The following is a 14,531-nucleotide window of genomic DNA, read 5'->3' as shown; positions in this document are numbered from 1 at the left end:
GTGTGCATGTGTGTAACAGCATTTTACTCAGAGCTTTCATTACAGATCAGAGCAAATATTTCTACTATTATTATCTAATGTTTTGATTTGGAACTTATTTTCTAGTAAAGTTTATGTTATGGAAATGTTGACACACAAAATCCATCACACACAATAAACTTTGTTTCCATTTATTTTAAAGCAAACAATACACGTGGACAAAATTGTTGTGTACCCCTCAGTTAAAGAAAGAAATACCCACAATGGTCACTGAAATAACTTGAATGTATAAAGTAGTAATAAATACAAATTTACTGAAAAGCCCCCTCAAGAAATCTTGGAGGGGGCTTGTCTGCTCTGAGGTTGCCAAAATTAGATTTGCAAATATTGACTACAACTATGATAAAGCAGTTATTAAGTAGTTAATGCAAAGGTCCTTTGATAAGAAAAGCATGCATAGCCCTCTTTTTAGGGTTTTATCAGTGAAACAGTTAAAACCTGTGTTGATTTGGCAGCAGTGTGTCATTTTTTCTTCTCTCTTGGGAGCTCCGCTTTGCTTAGGTGCATGTAGGGGGGGCTCCAAGGAAAAATGGTTGGGAAACACTGAGTTACATACAAGAATCAAGCATTTTCTTCATTTCATGTCTGTAGAAAAATTCAAAAATTGTAAAAATTGATCAAAGTGTATCGAGAAGCCAGTATTGTGATACTCATTGCATCGTGAGTTGAATGCTTATATCCCATCAAAAACAAAACTTCAAACAAACAGAAGAGAAGAAACATTTGTTGCAGTTAGCTACAAAACCACTTTATTGAAAAAGCAGATTGTCATCTACAGTTAAATGATACGTCCCGATTTTTATACATTAAATAACTTTAGACTTTTTTCATGTTTAGATAAATAGATCTAGTTTCCTTTTTTTATGAACCATCTAGGTAATCAAAACAGAACGATACAAAAGATGTGTGACAGACAGGTGTCAAGATGTGCTTGTTGGAACTACCAGTATGAGAAGAACTCTTCCCTTTCCGAGTGATATTTGACAGAAAAATAAAATTAAAAACTAGCCTCTTTATGTACAGGGTAACTATGTGTGTGCTATGCAATAGAAACTGAAGTAGTACTTTTAGAAAACAGGTGTATTAAGACATCTTTAAATGGGATATGCTCTCATCTGGTTAAGTTTTTCCTGGGGGCTGATGCTCTGAAATGCCTCATTCTTCAAGTATGGCACACACTGTTAAAGCAGAGCCCCTATACAAAGCTGAGGTTATAAAATCACAAGGGGAATGTCTAATAGTCTTTTTCTCCTGCTTTTAAAAATATACAACCAGAACAGACTCATTGTTATTACATTCAAAGAGAAAGGACCCTCTGCCTTCAGTTTCGGATTCCATCTCTGTTTTAGACACATTCAGTAGTATTTATTCAGGCCTGCATGAACAGTAACACAGTATGAATGAGAGCTGGGCCAGACTTTGTTGAAAAGTGTCGGAGAATGTTTTGTCATTTAAATACCAGATAGGTGAAGTTTGGATGAATCATCAGCAACTGAAATATTTCCTTTAAACTCCACAGATATGGTATCAGACAGATGTTCAAACACACACCAACAATTGCACACAAACATCTGAGAAAAGGAGATATTATTAACAAAATGCAGTCATGAAAATCATGAGCAGGGCTTGTTTTTCTGGATGCTGCCCTGCAAACACAGTGAGGTGCATGCACCATGGCCCTGCCACTAGTGCGCGTACACACAAACAAACACACAAGCTCAAGCACACTTAACATTTACACAATTAGCCTGGACTGGAAAAAAAGCACATTTGGGATTATGTGCAGCAGCTAAATTTCTGTGTGGTGCAAGATTGAGGAAGAATCGAGACCTGCTACTCTTCATGTACAGGGAATGATGTATTTAGTGCGAATTAAGAAAAAAACATTGACTAAGTAGGGAGGATTGAGACTAGTATTTCTTGCAGCACCATAGCTCACAGTTTCAAGTGTTTCAGTCTTTAGTCGCTGTTTTGCATACTGGATATACACCAAAGACAGTCTATAAATATGGATGACACAGTGGACGCTACAAATGTTTCCAGAAAGCAAAGCCAAAATGTTTGGAGCTCCCCCTGCTGGTTGGATACAGCGTTCATGAGCTCAGCCTCCTCAGTGTTAACAGATGTGCCGTAAGGCATAAAATACATGCCAAATATGTCTCAAATGTATCTTTTATCATAGTCAGCTTTTACTTTACTAGTTTATGCCTGATTGTATGTCTGTTCTAAGAAGCTCTGTTTTAAATAGTTACTTCATGCTATTAGAATGGATGTAAAGCCAACAGCTGTTTTTAAAGGGTGCCTCCTGCAGCGCTCCTTCCTGGATCAAGAGTAAAGGAAGAAGGAAAAAACATAATAAGGACTGAAAGAAGATTTTTTGAACTTTAGCCTTCAGTTGAGACACAAATCTGTGTTATTAAGGTTGTCAAGCTATTTTGATAATATAATATCCTGTATTTTCCAGTGGTATAATCAAAAAAAAAAAGAAAAATACATTTTAAAAAAAGAAGATCTTCAGTTTTATTTTAAGGCAAACTGGAATTTCTCAACACTCTCAATCTTTACGTTCTTCTTGGTAGCAAGATGTTGCCAACTTATTTGTGCAGTTCAGATGCTGTGCAAGAGTTTACCTTAAAAGACAAGAAGCTTCCAAATGTTGGGGCTATGGGACCTCATTTTGTTGCAGTGGTACCAGAACAGGCATTAAAAGTTAATTTTGTATTAGTAACATACAAAATTGAGGAGTCAGAACTCAAAAAATGTCCCTATAAGCTGTTTTATTCTTAGGCAAGGCAGTGACCACATAAAACTGCTTGAAAGGATGTTTTTTGTGTGCTGACTTCTCAATATGTAAGTCTGAACCATAAGAAGTTTATTGTTAGAGTGCTATTTGCTTCCTTAATTAGTAATATATCAACGTTTAAAATTCTAGTTTTATGATAACTTTAAAAAAATATGGTGCCAATCTATCAATGGCCCTTTGTCAATGGGTTAAATGTGTATTCGGGTTAGAGGAAGGGGTGGGGCGCAATAAAGCCATTCCACCAATCAGATTCCGTTGTTTTGGCTTCAAATAGTCAATATCACTGTGCCTGTAAATGGGGTATTTTGGCTTTACTTTTGAACAACAAAAAGAGATCGATACATGTCGTCCATAATTATAAACAATCAATGATACACTCACAAACACACACTCACACACACAGGGGAAAATGTTGAGACTCCCTAAAAACCTGGGTGGGACCAGCAGCTCCAGGTTTTTCATGGACGTCTTCGCATCATATAACAGCAGACTGAATGGTTAACCAGAGCGAGACACACAAACATACTTGTTCTGTCTTAAGGCATGCGGACAAGTGGAGGTTCCTCGTATTAACACACTTTTCTCTCAGTGCTCGTATGACAAAGAAAAAAACACGACAGTGTCTGGGTTGCACTCCAGGAAACAGTGTCCTGAACAGACCTGGAGCAAAAGATATTTGCATATAATCCTTCAATTTGTTTGATTCCTCTGACCCCCAGACGGGCTGCGCAACATTTTCAGAAAGATAAGGGGACATAGAAATACTTCAAGTATTTTAAACACTTATATAGCTTGATCTTATTACCAAGGCATTTTTTTCTGTTTCTAAGTTGTTGCTATTGTTTAAACTATCACATTTATTTTGGCCTGTATCTTTCTTTTTAACACTGTGCATTTTCTCTGACATTTGACTTCTGTTACAGTTGCAAGTCTTCCTGTTCTTCACCACAGGGCCTAAATCTTTGTATTTAAAAACTAATTTCTAGCTAGCTAAGCTCCCAGATTTTCAGATCAAGCTTAATCTTAATCTCTGAGCTCTGCGTGATAACTTGGCAAACTGGTGGCACCCTGGACAGAAACTCAGACTGTGCAACTCTGAAAAGTCCTGTAAAAGAGCAGTGGCAATGTAATACTACATTTATAAACCGCACTGTTAAATAGTTAAGAAATCATTTAGTTTATTCAGTGCTTCACTAAGGGCCATCTTTACTTTTTTTGTTGCTTGCATTTACTGAACACTCTGCACTAAGTGTAAACAAAGACTCTGAATTGAAGGTATGCAGAAGTGCCTGATTAGTTGTGTGTTTTAATTCTGTCTGTATCTGCAAAGAGGTTGGTTGCAAAAAACGTAGTTCAAGCCTTTGGTTCTCAAAAAAAGGGAGATAAATGATGGCAAATGCTTTTTGAGCCAGGTCTGCTCCTACAAAGCCTATGGATCTACACAGCAAAATCACAAATTGTACAAGTGTTTTTATCCCATCTCCAGTCAAAAATATCTCATTACATTTTTTTTGCCACATTTATCAGACAGGACTGTATATTTACTAGTCAAGTGTCCTGAATTGAGAAGTACAAACTAGTTTAGATGTAGAAATGTCATTCCAAAATATTTGTCATCTCCGATTTTGACTGTAAATCAAAGTGGACAGAACAACAGCATTCATAGCTCCACCTACTGACTTGCTGCAGTAAAGGTCATAACCTCCTTATTAGTAACAGGTGGGCCATGTGTCAAAATACAGGATTTAAAATCCATCTGTCCATCCATTGTCTATACCAGTGGCTCTCAACTGGTGGGTCATGGAGCTTTATTCAGTAGGTTGTGAAGGTGTTCCTGGAAAAAACTGTGGTAAAAAGTCTAGGATGTATGGAAGACCTAAGCCGAAATACATCCATACATGTTATTTTTACTCTGTTCTTCCATGATAGGTGTACTTCAGACATTTTCTTATGTTCTCAACCTGTTTAACTCTTTTTCTGAGGAAAACTAGTTTTCTTAACTTAATGTCTTAATTTCTTCAGAATCTCAAGAAAATAATCAAAATGTACACCTTATTACAGGGGATAGAAGAAAATGCAATGTAAGAAGAAGCTTTCGACTGTAGGGCTCAGACTATGATCCATACTGATCTGGTGAATGTGGCTTATATTGAGTGTAATGAGATATTTTTGACAACCAATCAGGCAAAAACACTCACTAACATCTGTGTTTTTGTGGTGTGTGACCAACTGGCAGACATGAATGGGTTCTGAGTCCTGGAGGAGAAATGATACAACAGACCCAAAAATCTTCAGAAGACAGCATGGTTCACCTCTGAGTCTACTGCGAGCACAAACAAAAATCTACATCTATGATCTTATGTGGAAAACATCTGCAAAATATATATTCATATATAAAAGACAATCTATGTGCATCTAAAATTTTCTTTTTCTGTCATAGTATAATCATTATTAAGACACTGCTTGTGAATCTCTCGAGGTCTGGTCTAAGACGTCTAAGTGGAATGTCAGTCGGTCCTCTGCGCTCGTGCTGCTACAGTGCATCGGTTACGTTGGGGTGCTGCAGTTAATAGTTTCTCTCAGCCCTGGTCATGATGCTGGGTGTCCCTTGCATAGCCTTTAGCAGGACTCCTTTTCAGTGTTAGAAGCTGCTCGGAGAGCCCGCTCTGAAGGCACAGCACGCCCACCCTGGGGTCCGTCCTGTCCAGCCAGCACTGGAATGTTGCAGCTCATTCCCTGGCCATCCTGACGTCGACATCAGCAGCGATCTCAGACGGTTTAACCGCTTCAGTCAGAGCACAGGAATGAAAAACAAGTAAAGAAACAGAGAGGAGAAGGAGAGAGAAGAGTTTGTATTCTCCCCTCAGATCTAAAAACCCCTCTCCCTTTGATGAATGTGCAGGGGTCAGGAGGTGTGACGTCACCAGGGGCCTCTGGGTGAGCTGGCGTGTTGGCTTTCAGGGTTAGGCACCCCAGGGGATGGGGGGAGGAAAGGACCGCAGATAGAGGAGGAGGGGGGGACCCTTTTTTCCCAGCCCTGTCATGTGACAGCAGGGCCTGTGGTGGGAGCTGCACAGTGTGTGTTAGCCCACGGCCTGGTAGTTCAGCTCAGATGGCCACACGGAGGTTTTCCCGGCCTTTTTCCTCCTCTGTTGCTGGTGTCTCAGATCACCTGAGAGGCTGGGCTTGGCTGCTGCCCACCCTCCTCCTCCTCACAGCTCAGTGACATGGAGGGGGTAGCTGGGGGGCATGTGGGCGGGGACCTGCGACTGGAGTCGTTGGATGTGGCAGCCGTGGCAGAGCAGGTGGCCTTCCAGTGGATAACAGCGATGTCCCTCTTCATCATTTAGCTGGAGACCACAGTCCTGAAAGAGTGACATGAAATGAACAAAGAATAACAATAACAATAGTAAAACCTTCATCATTGTCAAGTTTATCTCAAAACACAGTTCTACATTTGAAAAAATCCAGTCCTAAAAGAGTTATAGAAGTAGGTTTATCCCTATTTTGGTGGTTCACACATAAACAAAAAAAAAAAACATGAAAAATCCTTTAACTCTTCAGGGTGAGATACATGCGTGAATGCAGACAGACAAACTATTAACCCTGACTTTTTAAAACAAATCTGACCTGAAAATCCCCTTAGCGTCAGACAGAGCTGATGTCTGAATACTGGAGGAAACATTCAGGAACATTCCCAGCAGATGAGTAAGGAGTGATGATGTTAAAAACACAAGACTGGTGAGCAATTGTTGGGATACATGCAAGTAGTGAAGCTCCTTCACACACCTCTTTTGTTGCCACTTTTATTTTTCTACTTATTAATTAATATTGTGAATATGTAGAATTACTTGTGGTACTGATGAAAAGCACACTTCAGCTAGGAACACTCTTGTAATACATTCACCCAATTATAGTAAATATGAACATACTGTTTTACTTGGTGGAGAAGGCTCTGCTCAAAAGATGCTCCCTAGCTTAGTCAAGCAGCATATGCTTTGACTTTTCAGGGAGCGTATGCCTAGAAATCTCCACATGGATGGATACATTAATGACAATGCGTATTGAATACAATAAAATTAGTTAAAAGCAATTAATCCATGGCAGCATGAATCTGAATTTTAGGGTGCAACAAGCTTTATGCTATAAAGGAGGAGGCTGGGGTGGAGGAGGTTAAGGTTTGCAACAGCGGTGTGGTGCATCAGCATTAATGCAAGCAGGGATGAGTGAGAAGTATTTCATAGTTAGATACATCGCTGTGTTGAGAGAAAGATCTGGGATTTTCTGTTGGAGCTGGGAGGCCATAATTAGGATCAGCTGGCCGTCAGCTGATCATGGCTGGGCATATGACTATAGTGTCCTGCACTATATTTATTTTCCAGTATTCCTGCTTGCTCCTACAGTGAAATGCGTATTTGAAGTGGCAACTGAGGAAGATTTCGGGGGCAGCCTGTCCAAAAATTCAAGAATTCTGATTGCATATCTGAAAAAAGGTTCAAGGAAAACATGAAGCTTCCAGCAGTGTGCTGCCACTTGGCATAGCTTCAAACTGATTTTTCATTTTCAAAATAGCAAATCTTGTTGATAAGATATAACACTAACTTTGTAGTTAAAATTAGCTCCATTTGATAAAATTAGGCCAGATATTTTACTCTGTAAAACATGCAGAAGCAGGGTCTCTGCAGGTTTCAACAAGTCAAATTTTAAGACTTTTTAAGACTTTTTAAAGACCATAATAAATACAATTTAAGACCCACTTCACATCCATACTGGCAAAAAAGTAAAAAAGACATGAAGGGAAATAGAAGGCCCAGAATTACTTGCAAAGCATATGTAGGGCCCTATGAAATCTGTTTTATTTTTTGCCAAATTCCATGTTTTCTGTTTTAATGTTTTTTGGAATTCTGTTTTTTAACCTCTCCACTAATTTTACCAGATAAAAGAGTGCCTTGTCTATGTAAATGAGTCAAATGTTCAATAATTTAATAGAAATAACCTTAAATTTCTCGAATAAGGGCCACAGTTGGCCCAGGAGCTGTTGTTTGGATAACCCTGATATAAATTAATTATAACCAGTCTAACAGTCAGATATTTCCAAAATTTCAAGACACATTCACATTTATAATCACGTTCTAACTGATGTTTATAATGTCAATGAAGAAATCCTTCTGTTCTCTCAAACACAGAGTGATAGTAACTTAATAAGAAGGTCACATTAAAGTTAAATGGTTAAAAGTAAACCTGTTACCTAAACTTTTCTTTACTCTCTCAGTCTGTAACGGTGCATGTAGTTTGATTATGCATTGTGTTTTACTCCTGACTGTAACGGTTCTCTTGTCATCTCTCTCCATCCTCGCAGTCATATCAGAGCGCTATGTTAATCAAGACATGTGTTGGCTCGTTGAGCAACCAAAGGGAACTACAGTATCTACAGGATGAATTATTAAGCTGTTACTCAAATTTAACATTATTTAGACTGTGGGACTTCATAAAATCTTGAGTCTGTCCGACTTGATTTTGAGCCTCCGAAGGGTGAGCGGTGCGCCTCGCGTGAGGTGAGGCACGCCGCCCAGGTGGTGTGGCGAGGTAAAATAACTCGAAGCACTGATGAGTTTTCTTGAAGGTGCAACATTAAGTCCCACGGTACTGGCCCGTATGCGGCTACGTGATGTCTGCCAGTGTTTCGTGCAGCCGCTTTGACATGCTGTTATTGTTTAAGAGGGGGCGGGGTGAATGGGGAACAAGTTGTGCCCCGCTTTAGTGTTCCCCAGAGACATATTCCTCTGATATACATTCCTCTTTCTAAAAAAACACAGCATTGCAGTCAAATTTATTCAATTTCCGCATTAAATTGTAAATTCCATTTTTATTGGCCAATTCTGCGATTCCGTCTGTGATTTTGTTATAATAATACATTAATAATACATTTTTAAGACCTTTAAAAATCATATTTAAGACATTTTATGAGATTTTAAGAGAATTTTAGACATTTTAAGGCCTTAAATTCAAATTATTGGATTTTAGATGTTTTAAGACTTTTTAAGACCCCGCGGATACCCTGAGAAGAGTGCTGATCATCTCCCTATCCCTCACTATGTTTTCTTTGAGCTTGCCTCTGCTGAACCTTTCAATTTGCTGGGTTGGTGAATATCACAGAAAACTGTAATTAGAGAGGGAGCAGTGTTTGGTCTTGTTTGTGAGTCAGTGTTCAGTGAGCTGTAGGATGGACTGATATATAAATGCATTTATGTCTTTCATGCAGATGTAAAAATGGACTTTTATGTTTCAGAAGCTGCTCAGCCTGAAGGCAGAGGGCTAAAAATTATTTTTTCAGTGAGAGTTTGTGGGTTCAGACACCTGGAAGGAATGCTGAATATAAGAGGGGCCAGCTCAGTTTGTCTGAATAGGATCTTGTTTAAAGTGTTCTTTCTATATTTTATGAGCTTATGTTGTTTTATCAAGCTAAACACAGCAACAGGGTAACAACCAGAGCACGCAGTAGAGAAGACTTTAATGTACCGAGGTGTAGAAGTGAATTTAGTAAAATAGTTGAGTCTGTTAGAGTCACACATAAATGGAAAAAATACTGATGTTCCCTGGTCTTAGAAGGAGAGGGACTATCTGGAACATTATCACCGATCAGTTTAAAATCCAGCTCTGCAATGGTATGCAGGTAACATGCATGATTGTGAAAGCTATCTTAATGGCATTACACATGCAAGTTTTGGAGCAACATATGTTGCCAAGTTAACAACTTTGTTTTTAGGGAAGGTGATGTTAATTGAATCAAGAATGCCAAAAAACATTCTACACATATAAAAACAGCAGGGCACTAGAGTAAAGGAACACAGGTGATAGATTATCCAGCCTGCAGTGCTGACTTTGGCATAGTGTGACACATACAGTATCGCAAAGGACATAACATATCCTGACATTTTTCAAACATGTTGCTGTCATCACAAACATTTTAGACATATTTTTTTTGTAAGAGGATTAAATGTCTTATTTTCAGTATCTGATCCATTGTCTCTGTTCTGTTTTTAAACAAATATGAGATTTTTTATGATTTACACATTAATAATGGCTGCGTCAGTTAAGGCAGGGTACCTTTCACATTTGAACCGGTACCGTACCGATTCCTGGTACCTGTGAACTGGCACAACAGTACACAACGATACCCATATTTGGTACTTTTGTGTCTGAATAATATGCAATAATAAATGTTATATAACCTCAAAACTTCTGAATTTTAGCTATTTATTTCTCAATATCAGAACACTATTAGATATCAAATATATCAAGCAACATCAAACACTGTTTGTAATGTAGCATCACAAGTGTTTTTACAAATTACTCCAACATGGAAAACCTAAACTACTACTACCCAGTGGTTTTTCTTTAAATTGCACAAATTTAAACTCAGCCCCACTTCCCCCCATTCCTCTAATTTCTCCTCTCGAAAAAAATGTGTGTTGTGGTCCATGGAGGGAGAATAAGTTTAAAACAAATGAATAATAGAGGATGGAGTCAAAATAACTAACTAAAAAAAGGTATGAAATTTTATCAGTTAAAGTATTACAAATGAAAGTAAACAAAGTACTTCCTCTACCATCAACTACATGTACTGCACATCTTCTTTCCTCATGCAGTTCTTTTCCAACAAAACTAAGATCTTTCCCTGGTAAGAGCAGAGTCTGCTCCTCACTCATCAATCAATCATGCGACCGTTCACCCAGAGGCATAACCGAGCCGAAAAAAATTCACACACCTGAACCGTGCACACTGAGCCTGTTACGTTCTATTTGTATTTCCTGCAAAAAATTAATAGAAAGTGGCAAATTGTTTCATTCTGCAATGTAAATAAGCAGTGAGGACGAGCCTGTGGCTCTGTCACTCCTTTAAAATCACTCTGAATCCATCCATCCTGACAGAGCGCTTCATATGGCATCAGCTGTGCCAAGTTGGAGAGATGGAGAGCAACTTTTAGGACATACTCACACTAGGCAGTCAATACTATGCCTTAATCCAGTGTCTGTTAGGCGGGCCGATCTGAATCATCAATCATCCTTGCCATGGTAAACCTTGCACTTCATGTCACAAGTACTGCAGCATATTCTGCATCGTATTTTGAAAAATGGAGCGCTACTTTCAACCGCTTCCTATTCCCGCGTGCAATGCTGCGTTCATGTCCAGCATGGAAAATTGCCTACTCTTCCACTCTCCTGCAGTCACAAGGATGCGTTTAGGTACCGAAACATGGTACCATTTGATTTTACGTGAATCGGTACTCGGGAATACTGACGGAATTCGGTTGGTACCTTTAATTGTACTGAATTCGGAGGATTTCTCTATCTTCTGTTGCATTCATTTTACCCTCTACCTTTACAAGCTTTCCAGGGCCAGCTGCTGAGAAGCACACAGGATGGTGTGTTTGTGGCGATGTGCAGTGTTTGGCTCCATTCTGGTCTCTTCAGACCAAAGAACTTTCTTCCACTTGACCATGGAGTCTCCCACATGCCTTTTGGCAAACTCTAGTCAAACTTTTAATGAGTTTTGAAAAGTGGCTTTCTTTTTGCCACTCTCCCATAAAGTTATTTACATCAATCATGATGTTTTAGGAATCAAGCTTAAACAGGGTAGAAGGTTGTTGTGGATTCCAGTTTCCATGTGCTTTAGTATTTTCTGCACTGGTTAAAAGTACAGAAGCTAAAGTAAACATTGAACTTGTGGAGTATTTGTGTACATCAGGTAGGGATGCAGCCGTGGGCCAGACCCTTACTCTACTGAAGGGATTACATAAACTGACTGGACCAAACTGCTTTTCTACTATCATGATTCAGATCTGCATGAACAGCTGAAAGTTCATGTTTTATGCATGTTTTTGAATGGGTTCATGTGAATATGCAGCTGTTTCATCTGCTCACTGTTGTTTAAAATGTAAATAATAATAATACGAGAAAAGGTGCACCTCTAATGAGTTAAAATAAACTAAAGAACATGATATATCTCTTCAGGATTTAATAATTTACTATTTCCAGGATGATTCAGCTCTGGACTTTTCCCTTCCTCTGTGACCCCCTTCCCAAAACTCAGCTAATGATTACCCAGCTCACACATAATGATCTGATTTATTTTTAAGTGGAATATCAGCCATTCGCAGAATTCTCACGCATCTTTAAATTTGGTATTCAGTGCAGGCAGGCATGGGTTGTTCATTTGTTTCACTTCTGTCACACTCAAACCACAAACATCTGATGGAGCTGAGTGGCAGCATGACTGAGATTTCACAAGTCTGGTTTGAGCAACAAGTCCCCAGCTGGGTTCAGAGCTCAGCACAGGAATGTGCTTTTGTCAATGAGTCACAATGTTGAGCTGTAACCTCGGGTTGGTATCCATCTGTCTGAGCGTGTCTCATTCATTCCACAACAGACTGTGGCGCTGATTCACTAACGCCGCTTCAAAACAGTCCAGTCTCGTCCCACGATTTTGCAGCTCTTGTACAAGTTCATTGTGTCTGAAAGAATGTGTGCGAGAGTGTGCACGTGCATGATCAGGTGTGTGTGGCTCAACAGAGTGAGATGTCTGTGTGTGGGTTTTCTGTGTAGCAGGAAACAGCTTTGTTGAATCATACACTGATACTTAATCATTTCATTGCAGACAGCCAATACTGCATGTGTATGAGAGGACAGATTGCAGGCCTCACCTCACAGTGGTAACACTCCACATGGTAGTCCTTGTCCATAGAAACGACCCGAATGGTTTCCTCTGAGCCCTGATTGGACAAACACAGAAAGAGCCTCACATTACACTTAATCAATGTGTTACACATGTCGGAATTCTCAGCATTGAAAATGTTCTTGTTTACTAGTACTAGTTTGTAGCAGTCTAAGCCAGGGGTTCTCAAGCTTTTCAGCCATGACACCAGAAATAAGAGTACCAGAGACCCCCACTGTACCTGAAGGTGGTTGAACACAGCCATGCACATTTAAGAATAATCATGTGGAGACAAGCCGTCCAAAAGGAGGTATAAAAGGGAGAGCTTTCTGGGGCCCAGCCAAATTGGGGGCCCAAGGAGGTCAACAAAATCATGGTCTATTGTAAAGTTAAGCTGTGATATCCATATTTTATATTTAACCTGAAAAAATAACCACTCTTATCAAGAAAAGTCTCTTTTATAAATCATTTGTGTAGTAAATAGCCCTTTAAAAAATATAAATCTATTTTGTTTAAAAAAAAAAAAAAAGAATTAAAATGGGTTAAAAATTGAAAAAATGGGTTAATAATGGCAAAAAATGGCAGAAAAGCTGATGAAATTGGATCTTAAAAGTAAAAGAAATGGGTTAGAAGTGGCAAAAACTACATCAAATTACAAAAATTTACCAAAAAAGGCAAAAAATGGGTCACAGTGGCAAAAAAAGGCATACACAGTGTTAAAAGGGAATTAAAAATGGCTGAAAAGGCTTTAAATTGGCAAAAATGGGTGGAAATCTGGTGAAATGGAAAGAAAAATCACTATAAATTGGCAAAATAGCATGAACTGAGAAAGAAAAAATAGGCAGATATTGGCAGAAATTGGTCAAACTGGCAAAAATGGGCATATCAGATAGTGAAATGTGATCAAATGGGAAAAATTGGGCATAGAAAGTAGTAAAATTGGGTTAATAGTGGCAATAACTGGTCAACAGAGGCAACATTAGACTTATGTGGCAAGAATTGATTTAGAAGTGTTAAAAACTGGCAGAAACTAGAAAAGCACTCAGAGAGTGCAGACCTCTGCCATTAGACCTATCTCCCAACAGTGAAGAATCCTATATATATATATATATATATATATATATATATATATATATATATATATATATATATATATATATATATATATATCTTTTATAGATAGAAATTCAAATGAAAGTTTTTTTTCTTGAACTTAAATGTTTTCTGATCTGCTCTTGAAGAAGATAAATCTCATTCAGCCTTTAAACACCCACAACAAAGATAGCCCAGTCTGTAGTATCATTATGGTGTCAGGTTGTCTGTCCTTCTGTCTGTACGCTCATACTGGCCCGTTGTTGTGAATGCAAAAATCTCAAAAATGCCCTAATGGGTTTTCTTTAAACTTTGCACAAATGTCCACTCGAGGGTAGATTCTGGAGCTCAAATGTCAAGGTCATGGTCAGCCCTGGTTAACTATGTTTCTGTAAATGCCACTACCACAGAAAACACCACACTGACTGTACTGTACTTTCAGTGTCTGGCAATGGATACCTCATACAACTACCAGCAGGTAGTTTTAGTGTTAGTGCAGTTTTTGTTTTTAAGAGAAATTATACTAACATATCCTTGTGATACTGTCCAGCTTTACTTTTTTTTTATAGATATTTTGGGCTTTTTGCCTTTATTCTGATAGGAGAGTTAAGAGTGACAGGAAATATGGGGAGAGACAGTGAGGGAAGACACGCACAAAACAGCATGAAAACCAAGGAATTGACCGGTCCGTCAAGTTCTTTAGTCTTTTTATATTGGCACCTCCTCTACCCACCGGCGCCAAGCTTGACTACTTTTTGAATAGTATGTTGTCTTTATATGCATGTTTATATAAATTAAGACAATGCCACAAAAGGCCAAACTTTAAAATGTTAATTACTTATTTGAAAAAAACTGAGATTCTCTGATGTTTTTGAATTCTTTT

The 14,531-nt window shown here is 38.6% G+C and overlaps 1 protein-coding gene across 2 annotated transcripts in view; it reads right to left on the bottom strand.

Moving 5' to 3' along the window:
- Window positions 1–765: 765 nt before the first annotated feature.
- LOC121508378 (WT1 interacting protein) overlaps window positions 766–14,531 on the bottom strand; it is a 62,032-nt gene continuing 48,266 nt past the window's right edge. For both annotated transcript variants that reach the window (XM_041785186.1, XM_041785195.1), the window contains 2 exons: window positions 12,546–12,614; window positions 766–6,207 (listed from right to left, as the gene is read on the bottom strand). In XM_041785186.1, the coding sequence (XP_041641120.1) occupies window positions 6,055–6,207; window positions 12,546–12,614 (222 nt within the window). In that variant the 3' untranslated portion in view covers window positions 766–6,054. The remainder of the gene's footprint in view (window positions 6,208–12,545; window positions 12,615–14,531) is intronic.

The sequence above is a fragment of the Cheilinus undulatus genome, linkage group 1 (genome assembly GCF_018320785.1).
Source record: "Cheilinus undulatus linkage group 1, ASM1832078v1, whole genome shotgun sequence".
NCBI lineage: Eukaryota > Metazoa > Chordata > Actinopteri > Labriformes > Labridae > Cheilinus > Cheilinus undulatus.
Note: the sequence above shows the minus strand (reverse complement) of the source record. Positions and strands in the feature narration are given on the sequence as shown.